General features: G+C 45.4%; 1 protein-coding gene across 1 annotated transcript in view; it reads right to left on the bottom strand.

The window, feature by feature from the left end:
* Nucleotides 1–17,905, bottom strand: part of ANTXR1 (ANTXR cell adhesion molecule 1) — a 181,850-nt gene that overhangs the window by 72,359 nt on the left and 91,586 nt on the right. Inside the window, exons 13-14 of the mRNA XM_054019546.1 lie at nt 16,728–16,823; nt 2,931–2,972 (exon numbers count right to left, since the gene is read on the bottom strand). Coding sequence (XP_053875521.1) covers nt 2,931–2,972; nt 16,728–16,823 — 138 coding nt within the window. The remainder of the gene's footprint in view (nt 1–2,930; nt 2,973–16,727; nt 16,824–17,905) is intronic.

Genomic DNA, 17,905 nt, shown 5'->3' with positions numbered 1-17,905 from the left:
CTAGTGACTGACATGCTGTATGAGTCCCATTGTGTCAGTAGGAAAACAGATAAGCTGCAAATACAGGTTCAGGTAACAACAGGAGCACATTTATTGAGGCATAATGTAGCGCCCTACCCCTGGCTGGGTTATCAGCAGTAGGGCCAAAACCTGGGACCTCTGGAGGTAAAAAGCATGAAAAGCATAAAAAATAAGGCCACTCCTACTCACCAATGCTGTAGCAAGCTCATCAGCCTCTACCTATGGCTCAGCCACCCACTGAGTATGTGTGGGTTACCAATATGCAGCGTACTTTGAAGGGTCCCTTACAATATGTGCTAACTACTTATGCCAAACAATCTGTTCCACCCTGCATTTTGCTGTGATGCTGGGAGTTCCTTTCCCGGACTTGAAGAAGAGCTCCGTGTGGCTCGAAAGCTTGTCTCTCTCACTGACGACTGTTGGTCCAATAAAAGATATTACCTCACCTGCCTTGTCTGTCTATGGGTTACAAAGACAGTCCCAATGGAAAAGACTCCAAGCCCAGATCCTCAAAGGTATCAATAGGAGCTAGATCTGGGCCTCCCTGATAGAGCATGGTGAAACTGTCTGTGTAATCACAGTGCACACAGGTAGGTGTCAGAGGGGTCTGGTTTTCAGAGAGACAGCCGCCCCAAGTTTTATGTACAATTTCCCTACCCCTTCCAAGGTGCTGACACTGTGATTAGTCTCAGGCTTAACAAATGCTAATAACAAACACAACATTAGAAGAAAAAAAATCTCCAGTGAAAATAACAGGAGAAGGAAAATCTCTCTTAGCAAATGGCTCCAATCCTGCAAGGCCTCCTCCATGTTTGCTCTGTGCATTGAAGGGTCAGCGAAAAATATAACTCAGAGAAAAAGCATCTTCACAGCAGTTTAATTAATCTCTTGTTCTTTAGTTCAGCTTCTGCCAAGAGAGACTGGCCAATAGAACCAAACAGAACTTGAAGCAAATGCTGCTTTATTTGCAAAACATTTGCAGGATTACCAAATGCCTCCTTATGTGCGAGACGTACATCCCCCCCATTACACCAAGATGTAATTTCCCTTCTCAGTGTCTGGGCAGAGAGCTAGCATTCCAACCTGATGTATTTTAATTGATTTCAGCTATTGAATCCCTTGACTTGGAGGCATGTGGAGCGCAGAGCAGATGAGCCACATGCAATTTCAAGTGAATACATTTTCCCTTTCCTTCTGAAGCTGGAAACTGACAAAGTTGTTGGATTTACTTCGGGCCCAACAACAGACAGAGCTGATTAGGGAAGTATGTCAGATGGTTGCAAAGAGAGGCACGGATTGAAAATGCCATTATGAGAGATGAGCATTCTGATCTGGAGGCTGATTCAAATCCAAACTTTCCTGGACTTTGGGAGCATTATGACTTGAGTTTCTGCTTCAGAGCTACAAAGTCTCAGGTTCCGTTCCTGGCTTGGGCTCCAGCTATTCTGAGCCATTCCACTGATGGGAAGCTCACTGGCTTTCCCATGAGTACTACATCAGCAGAAACGGAGCAGGATTCCGGAGAGGCTAATGCTTCTCAGCCCTGAGCATTAACAGCTCTGCCTTAGAGCAGAGAGTGCTCTCTGGACAGACTGGAGTGGGGGAAGGCTCAATCCAGCAAACACATTTTCACTCGTGAGGTGGATGAGAGTCGAGAATACATCTCCAGCAGCAAAAGGCAAGGGAACAAACCCACTGTACCACTCTGTTCATGGGCTTGAGCCTCCTCTCACTTACCCTGCTGTAAAGAGCTGATCCAAACCGGACTGAAATCAACGCTGAGTCCCACTGATGTCAGTGGGCTCAGGACAAGGTCTAGTCAGTCTAGTAACTGAAGTGCAAAGCAGTGGAAGGGAAAGAAGAATCTCTCTCACTGCTAGTTGAAAGCAGCAGTATGTGGATATGGCACAGAAAGGACCGGCATATATCAGGGAGGAATCTGTCCCAGGAAAGCAATAGTGATCCAGATTTAATCATCACACATGACTGGATTTGTACAGAAAGAGTTAGTGGGGAGTAAGTTTAAGATTTTCACATGAGAGTTTTAAGGTTGCTTTTCTCTCTCCTTGAGTAAAACCTGTGGGCCCAGTTCGCTGGTGTAAAATGGTGCTGCTCCTCTGAAGTCAATGGAATTACACCAATTTACACCAGCTCATAATTTGGCCTTTGGGCTTCAGACCTAATTTGCTAGAAAGGAACGTTAAGGAATAGCGCATACAGCCTTTACTCACACTGGTGATGTGGTGCAACTTAGTGCTCACCCATCCGTCTAGATGACATAGTCTAGTGTGGTTATGTCTTCCTATTGAGTTAAAAGTTAAGCATGCACTTAACTGCTGTCCTGAACAGGGCTGATTTGCTACATTGCTCTACTACTCAAAGCAGAGAACAGTCTCTCTCTCCCGCCCCCTGTACAGGCGCAGCTCTGACTGGCTATGGCTCGTTACCTAATCACTTTGTGAAAATAAGGTGACTGATCCCTATGTGAACGAAACATGCGCTGAAGACATTAATCAGAAAGCACAGTGCGCCCAAAACCTCACTTGTGGCTTCAACAGCCCCGTTTGCCTATTGGGTGCAAGAGCACAGGAGGTGAATGCAAAATGCTAACTCCTGCCTCCTGCTATGTTCTGGAGTACTTGTGGCACCTTAGAGACTAACAAATTTATTAGACCATAAGCTTTCGTGGACTACAGCCCACTTCTTCAGATGCCGAAGAAGTGGGCTGTAGTCCACGAAAGCTTATGCTCTGATAAATTTGTTAGTCTCTAAGGTGCCACAAGTACTCCTGTTCTTCTTTTTGCGGATACAGACTAACACGGCTGTTACTCTGAAACCTGCTATGTTCTGTGTGCTACCTGCCTGGAAGCGAAGGCACAGTGAGAGCTGGTAATGCTGGTGTCACTTACCTCACTGTCCTCTTCAGGTGGTGGAGGGGGCTCTTTGATAATCTGGAAGGAACAAACAGAAACAGACAACCTTAAATCCACACTTCGTTCGTTGGCATGATGCAAAAGTCACTTTAATAGAGGATTTGTCCCTGCCAGCTCCTCGATCGCGACTGTGATGCATGTGGATTACACGGTTCCTACGTGTGCTAATGCTGTCGGGATAACCAGGGGGATTCCTAATAAGCCACTGTAAAACCCTGCCATGCAGGCGTTCCCTAATTATAGTTCCCAATTAGAGTTTATATCACCTGTTGCTATGATCGCTGCCAATCATGATGTCAAGGTGAATCTAACCAGTCTTGGAACTGACACTCCGGCTTTCTGATCTAGGAACAAAATACTCAGTGCAGCTAAAAAAACCCTCAGCTGAGTAATAATGGGCTGGTCTAAACTAGAGAATTAGATCGACCCAACGATGTCGCTCAGAGGTGTGAAAAATCCCCACCTCTGAGTGACGTAGTTAAACTGACCTAAGATCCTGTGTGGTCAGGGCTAGGTCAGTGGAAGAATACTTTTGTCAACCTACCTACCATGTTTTAGGGAGGTGGATTAACTACAGATACAGATTATTGTATCACCTAAAGGCTGCAGCTGAGATCAGCACCCCATGTGCTAAGCACTGTACATAGAATCATAGAAGATTAGGGTTGGAAGAGATCTCAGGAGGTCATCTAGTCCAACCCCCTGCTCAAAGCAGGACCAACCCAGAGGTGAAAGTAAGCCGGTACGCCCCGCCTGGGGCGCCCAGCAGTGGGAAGGAAAGCAGTTATTGCTTATTATCCTTCACACTGTTGGGCTAAGAAGTCACTCTCTCGTGAGCTTTTTAATTTAAAAAGAAAAAAAAACATATAAGTTGGAGGCTCTCCCAGCATTTCTAAGTAATAAAGCAATTGGGGTGAGGTTTTGGGCTGATCGGGTGTATTCTCCATAGAAACCATTTAAATTTATGTGGGAGGGAGGCTATTAGTTCATGCATGAAGTTTGTATCTAGGACTCAACAAATAGCTGGCTATTATTACAGCTCTCCACTCCAAGTGCAATAGAAAGCCATCCAAAGGGACAGCTATTACATACAGGCATGTCAAACATCTCTCCCTAACTCCAAATTCATCCCTGGGGCATGGCTGTTGAAATCAGTGGGCTAAATCCAACCTTGGGGAAAGCCCAGTGATGTCAATGTGACTACACCAGGGATTCATTTTGTCCCATGGCCACATATTTATCTGAATGAAGGAACCCTTTCTTTAAACTGCACTCAACAGGCCAGAGGCTACAAGATGTGGAGTGCCTCCTGCAAGGTGGCAAACACCCTCAGTTTCCCTGACTTCAACACGTCGCAGATTTGGGTCCTGGGGCATGTGTGAACTGCTGGAGGTTTGCTGCAGATGTGCTTAGGCCCTGGAGTTAGTAATTTTTAAAAGCGAGGCTCCACAAACAACTTGACTGTTTAAATAGAAAGGGAAGGAAAAATATGGCTGCTGCACAAGAGTCCCAGAGACATAAATATTTATGAAAATTCCTCTTGTTCCCTGTTTTGCTTCTCCGATGAGCTCACTGTTTTTATTTTCCTCTCACAAGCCCCGAGTCATGCAATGTGGTCATTAATGAGGAGCATGTGCCCTCGTGTAACAATGTTGAAAGGGGCTGGCCAGGGGGTCAGGGTTATCCCCTTGTTCATGGCTTGACTCGGAGCAGGGGTGTCCCCGAGTCACTGCAGCTACCTGTCCCTGGGCAGAGTACCTGCCGTTTGTTTAATTGGCCATTGCGTAAAGCTTTGAAGAGCTGGTGCGTGTGCACTGAAACCAAATCAACCCTTTGTGTTTTGTGTTTAGAAGCAAAAAGGCCATTTGGAAGGAAGCAATGACATCTGAAGAGGATTAAAGGAAGCACCAGCAAACCCAAGGGCCAGGCTGTGGCGGTGAAGTTGCTGGCCACATTACAGGGAAGGGAGTACAAGCAGGAATCCCCAGAGGAATTCTGGCTGACTTGCAGGTTGGAGCTAGCAAAGGTTGAAAGGCTGCAGCAAGTATAACCCAGTGATTAGTGTTTGTCACAGTGTCCCCGATCCAAAGAGGCTCTGAGTCTGTTACAGCCCCAGCTGCGGAGCCTTGTCTCCAGTTCAATTCCTGGTGTGTCAGCCAAGATAGCAGCTGTCATACATGCGCCCAGCAAACCCGAGGTCATGCACGTGTCAACATCACGTGCCATGAATGGGGACTGAACCAAGGTCCTTCCTGAAACAATAATGGATTCTGATGGTTGAGCTAAAGGATGGCCACAGCTGTGACTGACTCAGAATAGCAGGCACCGTTGGTGCTATTATGCCAACCCACAATGGCCCGATCTCAGCACAGACTGACACAGTGGGTAGGCTTGCCGGAAGCAAGGCTAATCCAAACTCACACATGCAGATTTGAATGCTGCTGCGAGGGGGAGCCACTAATGTACGCATGGCTGCAAGATGTGTTACATGCATGGTGAGTAGTGTGCTAAATTTCTCTAGTGTAAACAAGGTCATAGTTCCTGGAGCCAGCAAGTGTGGGAGACATAGCCACAGAGTCTAGCACAGTGAATTATATGAGCCGAAAGGTAGCAGGGACAAAAGGCCCTGCCTTCCTCCACTTCTCCCTGCACCCTTTGGGCATCCTAGCTTGGACAGTGTCTGTACACTCCTCAGCATGATTGTGACTGGCCTTAAAGAGGCTCGGGGCGTTTCCATACACCTTCTCCCTCCCATGAATTGACGGGTAGCAAATCAAACAATCCTAAAGCAACAAGATAGTGCTCAGTCATCTACACTACTCTTCTTTAGCATAATACAAGAGTTAAAGATGAGAAGGACCTATAGCTTATCCGGTCAATTGTCTTGCAAGGGAAAGCTTGATACTGGGTAATAGTTATATTCTGGTTGCTCCATCTATTCCTCTTGTTCTGCACATTGCTGAATTGTTTGCACTGTGTGTTGGCTGTACTCTGGGTGGTCTACATATTGTTTGCACAGCGTGTTTCAACTTTATGTTGTTGTATAGTGTACACCGGGGTAGGCAACCTATGGCACACGTGCCAAAGGCAGCACGCAAGCTGATTTTCAGTGGCACTCACACTGCCTGGGTCCTGGCCACCAGTACAGCGGGCTCTGCATTTTAATTTAAGTTTAAATGAAGCTTCTTAAACATTTTAAAAACCTTATTTACTTTACGTACAACAATAGTTTAGTTATATATTATAGAAATAGAAAGAGACCTTCTAAAAATGTTAAAATGTATTACTGGCACGCGAAACCTTAAGTTAGAGTGAATAAAGGAAAACTTGGCACATTACTTCTGAAAGGTTGCCGACCCCGGTGTACATTGTGTGTTGATTGCATTCTGTTTGTACTTATCTTGTTTGCACTGTCCTGATTGTGTTCATGTTGAATTGTATATTGATTGCAGTGTGTTGACTGTATTTTGGTTGCTCTATATAGTTTGCAGTGTGTTACTGTATTGTTTGCTTTGCATGTTGATTGTATTCTGATTGCATTGTATATTGTTTTGTATGTCAACTGTATTCTAAATTCACGATGTACTGTTTGCGCTGTATTTTGGTTGTACTCTAATTGCTCCTCATATTGGTTGCACGGTGTGTTGCTGTATTGTTTACACTGTATGTTGATGGCATTCTGCTATCACACAGATCCAGACCATAAAGAGAGAATATGAGATGAGCACTGATTGCTGAGCAGGGTTAAAAAGTTCAGGACTAGCAGGATTATAAATTCACTCTGTTATCCTGATAAACAAGCCAGATTTCTCTCAGCACAACTACACCTAAATCATTAGGGTTTGCATGGAAAGCAACAAGAAAAAATCCTGGAAAACTTCTTGGACGAGAATCTGATGAAATGATTAATTGGAACCAAATATGGAGTAAAGCTGTTGCTTGGAGCACCATTTAGATTGTATTATGAATATAACTGAGCCAGGGAACAAGGTTACACCACAGTTGCCCAGCACTAACACCCTTTGTATTGGCCTGTCATTGAGAAACAAGACTCCCCTCCCTTCCCATCTCCCTGGGCCCCTACTGCGCACAATAACATGCCTTCCTTTGAAGCAGCCTCACATTCCTGCACTCCTTGGCTACCGTCTGGGTTCTTCCGCCTCCCTGCAGCCCCTCATGCATGTTCCCATTCTGAGCATTAGGAGTTAGGTTACGTAGGAAGTGGCGAGTCTTTCCAGGAATCCCACCCTGTCCAACAGCCAGGAACTTTCCTCTCACCCTCCCTGATCCCCTATGGAAAAGTCATATAAGGAATGTAAATAAATGGGGCTCTATAGAAATTGAATAAAGAATGAGATCCCCCCTTCTGTAGTTTTTTTGTGAGCCATGCTATGGAATTCTGTATCAGGGGACCTTTGGAAAAGCACTTAGGGCCAGATTTGTAAAGATATTTGGGACCCTAACTCCAGTTGATTTCAATGGGAATTAGAGGCCTAAATACCTTTAGGCCTTAGGGCCTGATTCTTTGTTACATTAAGTTCCCTTTGTCCCACTCTGGGAGCAGGCAAAGGGGCCTTAAAATAATCATGAATGAACCAGGTTCAATTGGCTCTCTGTGTATCAGTTTCCCCATCTGTAAAATGGGAGAGATAATGCTTCCCTACTTCATAAAGGTGTTGAGGATCAATGCATCAATGACTATGAGATACTGCAGTGATGGGAACCATGTAAGGAGATGGATGAATTTGTCAGTAAAAGTGCAAAGTGTGATCATGTATTATTTTTATGTGTATTAGGTGTCATAACCATGCTAGGCACTGTAAAAAACACATAATGAGAGACTGTTCCCACCATTAAGAGATTATAATCTAAAGAAACAAGATGGGCAAAAGGTAGGAGGGGGAAAAAAGGCAGACAAACATCTGATCGTAACACCTTCCACTGCAAGTACCAGGCGCACTTCTTTGACTTGCCTTCTCTAACATAAACACAGAGCAGTGTGGATGTGTGTGTGTATTATATATAAAATTCCCCCCTCTTCCCCAAAAAACCCTACCAAAACAAATCACTATACTCCACAAACAATTCTGCCTTCTGGGGAGAGGATGAGAAAGAATGAACTGTCAACAGATGATAATCATGTCACTTAATGCACAACTGGAAGGTGCTCAGATACTATGGTGATAAGGATGATATAAGAACCTATATAGATAAGAATAGATTAGGAGAATGATTTCCCCAAGGTCAGTGACAGCTGTGAATATAACTCAATTCCCATGAGTACCTATCAACTGCACAATCCACTTGACCATGCGGGCTTTCATGTGTATTTATCAAGTTAGACTTGTTATTTGTATTAGAAGCATACTCAAGGAGAATGGGTTCTTCCTTTTATTATTTCTCCACAGCTCGTAAAACACCGCAAGCTGTAGGAATTTCCAGGTTTGCTAAATGGCTCAGGGAGGACAAAGAGAAAGAACAAATATGCAGATTTCCAATCCTGCAAGGGATCCAAGGCACAAAGGCACAAGATCGCAGAGGAGTGTGCTTGCTTAACCTGAGTGTCTTTATTCTCTGGCAGGTCTAGGACCATGGGTTTCATTAGTCAGCATTTTTGAATGTCTCAGACAAACAGGCTCTGAGTATATCAAAGGGCACTGCATAGTTTGCCAAGGGGGTTAAACCAACCCAGTGCCTTGGTGAAGGAGTTCAGCTTCTAATGGGTGAGAAGGAGCCCATATCAAATAGAACCTTGCTTTCTGGAGATGGAATTATGGGTTTAAGCAAGATGGTTTATTCAACGTGGTGCTCTTTGTTTTAAGAACGTGAAGACGACAAGACCTCCGGAAAATGGCTTTTAACAGCACAAACGCTGTCCGTGCATGCAGAAGTTCCAAAGTCCACAGTGGAGGCTTTTCTAGCCCCGTTATCAGAAATATTTGGGTTTCTGGCCACAGTGGTGGGTTGAAGCTCTGACGCAGACCCAAAACCCCAGATCCAACCTGTGGAAGTTCAGATCAGGGTCCAAAATTTGAGGCTTTTCATGACCCCTGAAAGATGCCTTAGGCTTGTCTCACACATTGTTTATACTGTGTGAGCCCGTTGAGTTCAGTGGAGCTACTCCTGGTTTGCAATGGTATATGTCTGCGGACAAACAGGCCCGGGAGGTTTGGCTAAGTATCCAAACATTTATCTGCATAGCTGAAGTTATCGAAAACTGTTGGGACTTCAGATTGGGCTGGAAATCCAGAGAGATGGGTTTGAGCTATATGTAGTCTCTCTCTCTTGCTCACACACATACACCTCGTGTGCACAGACAGACAGACAGACAGACACACACACACACACAAAATGGATGTAAAGTGGTACCAAATCAGAGGGGCAGTGTTTTACACCTGCTCACTTTGCACAAGCATAAAGTGACTTCCCAATACAGAGAAGAAACAGAGCTCCAGTGTAGTTGATGGGTGCGAATTCGGTGTGTTGGGACAGGAGGATCAAGCCTGCTGTGGTTTGTACAGGGCTGTGAAGTGTAGCTCTCTCTCCCTCTCTCTCTATCAGCGTGTGCCACATGGGCCTGCAGAATGCAATCAGCTGGGAGAGTGCCTGGCCAAGCAAAACGCTTAGCCTAGTTTAGCTTGGCAAAGCTGAAGTGTTTGTTCATGTGTGTTGTAATTGTTTTTATAACCCCAGGCTATTTCTTCTTTCTTGGTGTCACTTGCTCCTATGGACCCTGTGTCTTGATGGGGAGAAATGACCATCGTTCATCGACCATATTAGCTAGTTAGCCCATAGACACCTGAGGGCTTCTGCTGCATCATCATGTTATGATAATGCTTCCTTATGGCCGTTTTGTTTGAAAGGTAGCAAGGGTGGGTGGAGAGTGTGGTCATTGGCTTTTCTTGGCACAGGAAGAAGCTTTGAGATTTGTTCTCAGGCCGTTTGCACATTTAGCTGTGAAAATTCAGGGCAATAAACTGATTCTTTGTCTTTATACCATCTTTCACCAAATGTTCTCAACATGCTTGTAAACTGACGGATGCAAAGCTCTCTTTCCTGACTCACCCTGATGTCAGGTGCTAGCACCATGCAGAGAAATGCAGCTCTTTCTGCTGACCCGCCCTCTGTTAGAGCAGGTAAGCACGATCAGATACAACCTAGAAGTACAAAAGAGCTTGAGTGTCTGATTCTCCTCTGCCTAGGGGGAGTGGGTGTAAAATCCCATTCAATCCAATTTTTACACCAATTTTGCACAGGTGTAAATGGCTCAGAGAAGATGGAGAATCAGGCGCTGAGTTGCTGAGGCAGAGGGAATCAGGACTAGGACAGAGGAGGTCCTACAGGAAAAAACACCCCACTACAATTATCCGCGCTCTGGAAGAGATGTGAGTTGCATCATTGTTATTTCGGTTAGCAATAAAGGCGAACTCCAGGAACTGAGGGTAAACCTGAATCCTATCCAGTGTGTCTTCACGGTGTTAGAAGCTGAGTAGGATCTCCACCTGCTTGGAATGCTGTACATACTAACTCCTTACAGCGCTATGTGATAAATAAGTGATAAAGAGGCATCACATCATTTACTGCTGCCTCTTGGATGGAACGCAACAGATATTTCATAGCTTCACAAACAGTTTAAGGCAGGAAATGAAGAAGGCTGTATCTAGCTGAAAGTACAGCAGTAATTTAGGAAAGGAGAATGGTATTACCTGAGGGGGAATTTGACCCTTATTCATACAGAAAGTCATAGAACACTAATACATTGTAGTCACTGTAAAACCCCTAATTTTTATTATTATTTTCAAACTGGTGGAAGCCCAGTGGTTCAAGACATTTAAAGCTAGACAGGGCAGAGCACCAGAGAATGGACTGTGGGGACCAATCTGCACTGGTGGAGTTAGAGGAGATGGATTGGGCATCAAGACCTAGCAGGTATATTTCAGTTTTAATGTCTATGCCAGGTGTTCTCAGCATGGATGTGCCTTCAGTTTTTGGGTGTTCATGTTCAGGGGCCTCAGAGTGGGTGCTGTGCTATTTCTGAAAAGTCAGGCCCCTTTGAGATGTCTTAAATTGGGGACCCAAATCACTAGACACTTTTGAAAATCTGTGGCTGTGGTTCTAAGGTTTCAATCAGAGTAGAAACCTGAGGTTCAGAAAGCTGCCCCACTCCGTTACCTTAACTAGAGCCTTCTCCAAACTCTCAGAGGAGGGGAAAAACAACTGGACCTTACTGGAAATCAGTCCCAGCAAGGAAGCCAATTAGTCCAAATTTAAATCTGACCAATTCCATGAGGGTGGGAGGAAATCCAGGCATCTTAATATGAACCTCTCTAAAATTTGGGGTGGGAAACACTGTCTATTTTCAGATCTGAAACTGTGTCTGGCTTTTATTCTCATGTTGACATGCAAAAACAGACATGTGGCTAACTTTGTTTAATATTAATTGTGGTTCATGCCAAACTCCTCCATGTGTTTAGGGGAGACTAGACCCCCTGGATTAAGAACCAAAACCTTCCATTAATTAACCCCATCTTGGCTTGTGATGCAGTTTGCAGATGAATGGAGCTGACATGCAATTCCACAAGGAATGCAAATGACATTCCAGAATCTGCAAAGGGCACTCCCTTTTCCTAGGCTGATTTTCTGAACCGATTAGGCAGATAAATTGGGCCAGGTTCAATGGGTGTTGCCCCCAAATGTCTAACCCATTTTCTTCAGAATGAATATCTAAGTGAAATCCATTTGCAGAAACAAAACAAAAAAGTTGTCAGATCCAGCAAGCCTTGCTATGATCCAACTGCCTAAGGAAGGATACAGTTTTAAAGCAATATTTCTCATTAGACGGGGAGAACCAACCTCCTCCTGCAGATCTGAGAGCTGATACAATTGCAAAAAAGACTGATATCATTCCGGTGTGCATTAACAGAAATGCCATATGTAAGACACAGGAGGTAGCTGTCCTGCTCTACTCAGCATTGGTAAGACCTCATCTGGAGTACTGTGTTCAGTTCTGGGCTCCACACTTTAGGAAAGATGTGGACAAATTGGAGAGAGTCCAGAGGAGACCAACAAAAAGTGATAAAAGGTTTAGAAAAACTGACCTATAAGGAAAGGCTTAAAAAAATGGGCACATGTAATAAACTGCAGCAAGGGAGGTCTAGGTTGGACATTAGGAAAAAGTTCCTAACTGTCAGGGTGGTTAAACACTGGAACAAATTGCCTAGGGAGGTTGTGGAATCTCCGTCTCTGGAGATATTTAAGAGTAGGTTAGATAAATGTCTATCAGGGATGGTCTAGACAGTATTTGGTCCTGCCATGCGGGCAGGGGACTGGACTCGATGACCTCTCGAGGTCCCTTCCAGTCCTATAATCTATGATTCTATGATAATCTTGAGAAAAGAAGACTGAGGAGGGGAACCTAACAACAGTCTTCAAATACGTTAAGAACTCTTATAAAGAGGACTGTGATCAATTGTTCTCCATGTCCACTGAAGGTAGGCAAGAACTAATTATCATAATCTGCAGCAAGGGAGATTTAGGTTAGATATTAGGAAAAAAACTTTCTAACTCTACGGGTGGTTAAGCTCTGGAACAGGTTTCCAAGGGAGGCTGTGGAATCCCCATCATTGGAGGTTTTTAAGAACAGGCTGGACAGACCCCTGTCAGGGATGGTCTAGGTTTACCTGGTCCTGCCTCATCACAAGGAGCTGGACTTGATGACCTCTCGAGGTCCCTTCCAGCCCTACATTTTATGATTCTATGACCAGCGAAAAGATAAGGGGTGGCGGGGGGGGTGTGGAGGAAGGTGGAGAATTTTTCAGTTTAACTGAGGCAAAAAAAGAATAGTACCTCCAATATATTCAGTCAGTTACAGAGTGGTTGAGGAAACTGAGAGTCGGGATTCCTGGGCCTAAACTTTGGGGCAATTCCATTTTTGGGTGCCCAACTGAAAGCAAATCATAAGGGTCTGATTTTCAGAGGACAGGTGCTCAACATTTTCTGAAAACCAGGCCCCTATAAGATGTGTCAAAATTGGACACCCAAGAATTAATAGGCATGTTTGATAATTTGGCCTCTCTGTGTCTGGATAACCCTTGCCTGACTGATGGGGCTATTAGTAGAGTTAATGTCAGTAAAGTGCTGTGGGACACCTGGAGGAAAGGTGGGTGCTAGATAAAATAAATTGGTTTAACCTCCCTCTGTGTTCAGTAGGTCCACATTATTTTATATCCCCTAGCAGGAATGCAGGGACTGCAACAAGGAAACAAGCTGAAGGAATGTCCTTTCTCTGCTTCTCACCATCTTTGCTCACACAGGGCCAGATTCTGTTCTCATTTATTCGGGCATAAATCTGGAATAACTCCAGTGGAATTACTCGCAGACTCACTCTGGTATAACCAAAAACAGAATGCGGCCTACTGCAAGCAGTGCACTGTTCCTGGCTATTATTTCCTTGATTAGCTGCATGTTTGACTCTTATACAATCCCCAGAGTGGCAATTTTTCTTTTCATTCCAGTTTATGTGCTTGGTGTTTCATTGCCTTAGTACACTCCCACACCCTCCGCAGCCCTCTCTGTGGTGGAAAGAATGTGTGTAATCTCATTGTCCTGGTCTTGATTTAGCTTGGGTTTAGTTAGCATGACCTAAATGTCACCTTTTTTCAAGTAGAGATGCAAGGTTACACCTGTGGCTTGATATTAGCTGGTTTGGTTGTAACCTAGGCTCCTGCCTAGGTGTTAGGCCTAGCAAGGGTACAACTCAATTAGCTATAAGGTGTTACCCTGAATCTCTACTAGGAAAAAGGAGTTAGGTCAGACTTAGCGACCTTAGCTAAGCTTGATCTACCCTGGAGCACTTCTTGTAGTCAAGCCAAGGCTAGTTTCCCCCATGGAATATTACAATGGTTTGTAACTTTATTGTCCCTGAGGGAGAGGAAAAGCCACAGATGATGGAATTGTGTCAAAGAAAGAAATTGTCATTGTTGAGTCCTTTAGGATCTACTGTAGGGAAGCAGGGATGGAAACTTAGGGACAGATCTTTCATTTCTCTCAGTCAAAACTCATACTGACTTCAGAGAGGGTAAGAACTGAGGGCCAGATTCTGAGGCCCTCACTCATGCCGCCAGCACTGAAAGCCATGTGGGTCCTAGGGTATGTCTACACGGCAGCAAGTCCCAAAGCCCGGGACAGCTGATGGGTCATGGGGCTCAGACTGCAAGGCTAAAAATGGCAGTGTAGATACTGGGGCTTAAGCTGGAGCCTCGGCTCTGAGATCCTCCCCAATCGCGGGGTTTCAGAGGCTGAGCTTGAAACGTCTACAATGCTATTTCAAGCCCCACAGCTTGAACCCTGTGAGCTGGTCAGCTGACCTGGGCTTTGAGACTTGGTGTTGTGGGACTCTTATCATTGCTGTGTAGACATACCTCTACCAACTACAGTGGGACCGCTCGTGGAATAAGACACTATCCGGTGTGAGCAACAAGATAAGATACTCATCTGGCGTAAATCAGCACAGCTCCATTGGCATCAATGAAACTATATCAATTTACACCAGGTGAGGATTTGGCCTTTGGCCCAGAGTATTAGAATCTTGCTCTGAGTGAGGACTGGAGGATGGGGTACTAAGAGAATGTCTCTCTCCATGTTAATATCCCTGTCAGGCAGGAGCGGCGCCAGGGTTTTTGCTGCCTTAGGCTGCAGCGCTCCTCCTCTGAGCATTTGGCAGCGGGGGTCCGCATCTTCGGGGCACTTCGGCAGTGGGTCCTGGAGCGAGTGAAGGACCCACCGCCGAATTTCCGCTGAAGACCCGGAGCTGAAGGACAACCCCCCCCCCACCGCTGAATTTGCGTCGAGGGCAGCAAAATGCCGCCCCCCAAATCCTGCTGCCTTGGGGGACCACCTAGGGTCGCCTAGTGGAAGCGCCGGCCCTGTTGTCAGGTCTTTCACTAGATTGTTTGTATTTTTTTTTAATCATCTTAACTGGAGAGGAATTGAGCCTAATTTTACAGATCCACGTGGGAATAGATGAGTGTCAGAGTACGTATAACTTTTTGTTATTCATGACTGACAAGTTGGAGGGAGTGGGTGTAAAATATAATTTTATGGCTCTTCAGGGTTACTGTAGACTCACACTCTGTGTTTCCTCCTTTCCCTCAAGTTTAACAGTGCTTCTTGCATCTTTCTAGCATATTTCCTGTTTTTTCCCCCCTCCAACTTCTGGTTCCAAACACTTTGGCTGGCTGCAGTCCAGACTGAGAACCAAGCAAATTGCTGGATTCTTCCACACAGCCTTCCAGAAAGCTGCGGTAAAGCCGAGACTGGTGTAAGATGTTAGAGGTGTGGCCCAGCACCTCATTTAAATACTGTCCTCGCCCCTGTACTGAAAGAAGCTCTGGCACAGAAATTAGAAGGATTCACATGCCGAGAGTGGGGTCAGGTTCAGGCTATGTCTACACTAGGAGCCAGGGCTATGATTCCCAGCTCGTGTAGACAAACTTGCGCACGGACTCATTGAGCAACTGTGCTAAAAATAGTAGAATCATAGAATATCAGGGTTGGAAGGGACCTCAGGAGGTCATCTAGTCCAACCCCCTGTGCTCAAAGCAGGACCAACACCAAATAAATCCTCCCAGCCAGGGCTTTGTCAAGCCTGACCTTAAAAACCTCTAAGGAAGGAGATTCCACCACCTCCCTAGGTAACCCATTCCAGTGCTTCACACCCTAGTGGTGTAGCAATGGGCAATAGCGGTGGCTAGCTGCCCTGAGTATGTACCCCCAGCATCCAGGCGGGTTTGTACTCAGCACAGCTAGCCTCTTGTGTGCACAAACAACCATTGCACACATAATGCACCTAGCTGTCCATTTGCACTTTCAATTATCCACTTTGCATGTGCAAATGTGCAGTGGAATCCTAGTCCCGCTGGATTAAATGGCAAAACTCCCACTGATTTCCATTCCAACAGAATGTCATCTGTGGTGTTTTTCAAATAGATCCTCCTTTGGAAACCTGGCTTGTAAGGTCATTCTACTGTAGTTGGCATTTCATCTTCCATCGTTCTCTCAAAGTGCACATAGGTAGAAATGTCGATTCAGCAGAGCATCCTGGGCTAGTTTCATTCATCTCTGAACCTGCTCCTGTATGCATCTCCTGAAACCCTTTCCTATGTTAGTGCCTCACCCTAAGCCTTCCCATGCCCATAACTCCCACTGATGTCAAGGGGAGTTTTGCCTCTATTGTAACTCCATGACCTATTTACTGTTCTGATGCACTGAGTGACCTTTGCATCTACTGTAAATAGAGTGATGAATTGCACACTTCATCCCAGAATCCCATAAGCATGGATACATTTGGAAACAATGTTGCTTTTATATGGGTGGATGCCAAAGGAGACAGTGGGCCAGATGAATCCCTGGAACAAGTCCAGTGGACTTATTCCAGGGATGAATTTGGCTTGATATGTTGCCTGGGTCATTCCTATTTAATTAAAAAATATGCCAAGATGAACTTAAGTGTTTAGAAATGAGCTTGTCTCTCAGAAATACTTTTATTCCCGGTAATAAAAATCCTCCCCCTCACTGCCCCGGATGCACACTAAATTATCACTGGGCTTGAATCCACAGCAGTGTCTCTTGGTTTGCAGTTTGGTTATCAGAGGCTACTGCTTGTCAGCTTTCTATGTCTGTTGACCATGCCAGCGCCTCTGCTATTCTTTCACACCATGCCCCTGACAGCGCAGTTACTGCTACAGACAGACTGGGGTGGAAGTGGGGACTTACCACTGTGCAGCAGAGAGGCCAGAACCACCAGAGCAGAGCCAGCATCAGGAGAAGAAAGAGGATCAACAAGGCGATGGCCAGGATGGTCCCATCAGACTGCAAGGGGGAGAGGCAAAGAGAATGTGAGCTGCAGCAGGAGCTAAATACAAACTCCTCCCTCCCCAGCACCTACAAAGCATCCTGCTTTGGTATGAGTGCACGCGGTCCTTTGTGCCCAGTAATTACCCTGATAGGCTCTTGCAAACTGAGTTTATTTTTACTTACAAAGCATAATTTCCCAGCCCCCCATTCCCCCCCCCAACACCTTCCCTCCTCCTCTCACCCACATCATCACTCAACCACTTCAGTGCTAGTGGAAGCTGACGCCCTCATAGCCCTGCAGAAGGAAGGCATCTCTTTATTCAGAGGACATGTGTAGCAGCTATGCAAGAGGATCCACCTCCAGGGGCAGGAAAAGAGTTCTTGGCCTCTCAGTGGACCAATCAGAGCTGGTTTATTGAGTGATGTGGACATCTGCCTACTCTGCAATGGACTGAGACTACCAGTTCATTTCTTATAGACCTCTGAACAGCAGCCGGACGGTAGCCAGATTTAACCATAGAGCGGGGAGGTGTTTGACCACTATGACCAAGGCCTTGAGACACCCAGTCCCACAGCTGATTTATCCATCATGTCTAGATGAGTGGCTTTTTTGAGGTGAAAGGTTACTCTGGCTCAGAAGCAGCTCAAAATACCAGTTAAATGGTCTGTAGCCACATAGGATTTTGCAGTTGTCATCCTACTACATGTCATGACCACTGAGAATTGATTGGGAGGACTGGGAATAGAACTCAGATTCTCCTGCTCCAAAAGATGGAGCTAAAGGTGAAGCTCATTAGCTCTTCTCTTCTATTCTATATCGGTTCTTAGACAGTGCTCATCAGCATAGTATCTCACCACCTTCCAGTAGTGCATTAGCTATTAGCAGTGTAGGGACTAGATCACAGAGTTGGGCAGTTCTGAAACCAATCAGTAGATGGCAATGGTGCACACCCACAGTAACCCAGTGGGTTTTCAATCTTTTCCATATCAGAACCCTATCTCCCCCCTAAGGATTCCCCTCCCATCTAGCTGGAACCCCTCTCCCATTTAGCAGTATGGGAAGGACAGAGTAATTGCAGCCCCCTGACACCTGTTTG

Source organism: Malaclemys terrapin, chromosome 2 (assembly GCF_027887155.1).
Source record: "Malaclemys terrapin pileata isolate rMalTer1 chromosome 2, rMalTer1.hap1, whole genome shotgun sequence".
Lineage (NCBI taxonomy): Eukaryota > Metazoa > Chordata > Testudines > Emydidae > Malaclemys > Malaclemys terrapin.
Note: the sequence above shows the minus strand (reverse complement) of the source record. Positions and strands in the feature narration are given on the sequence as shown.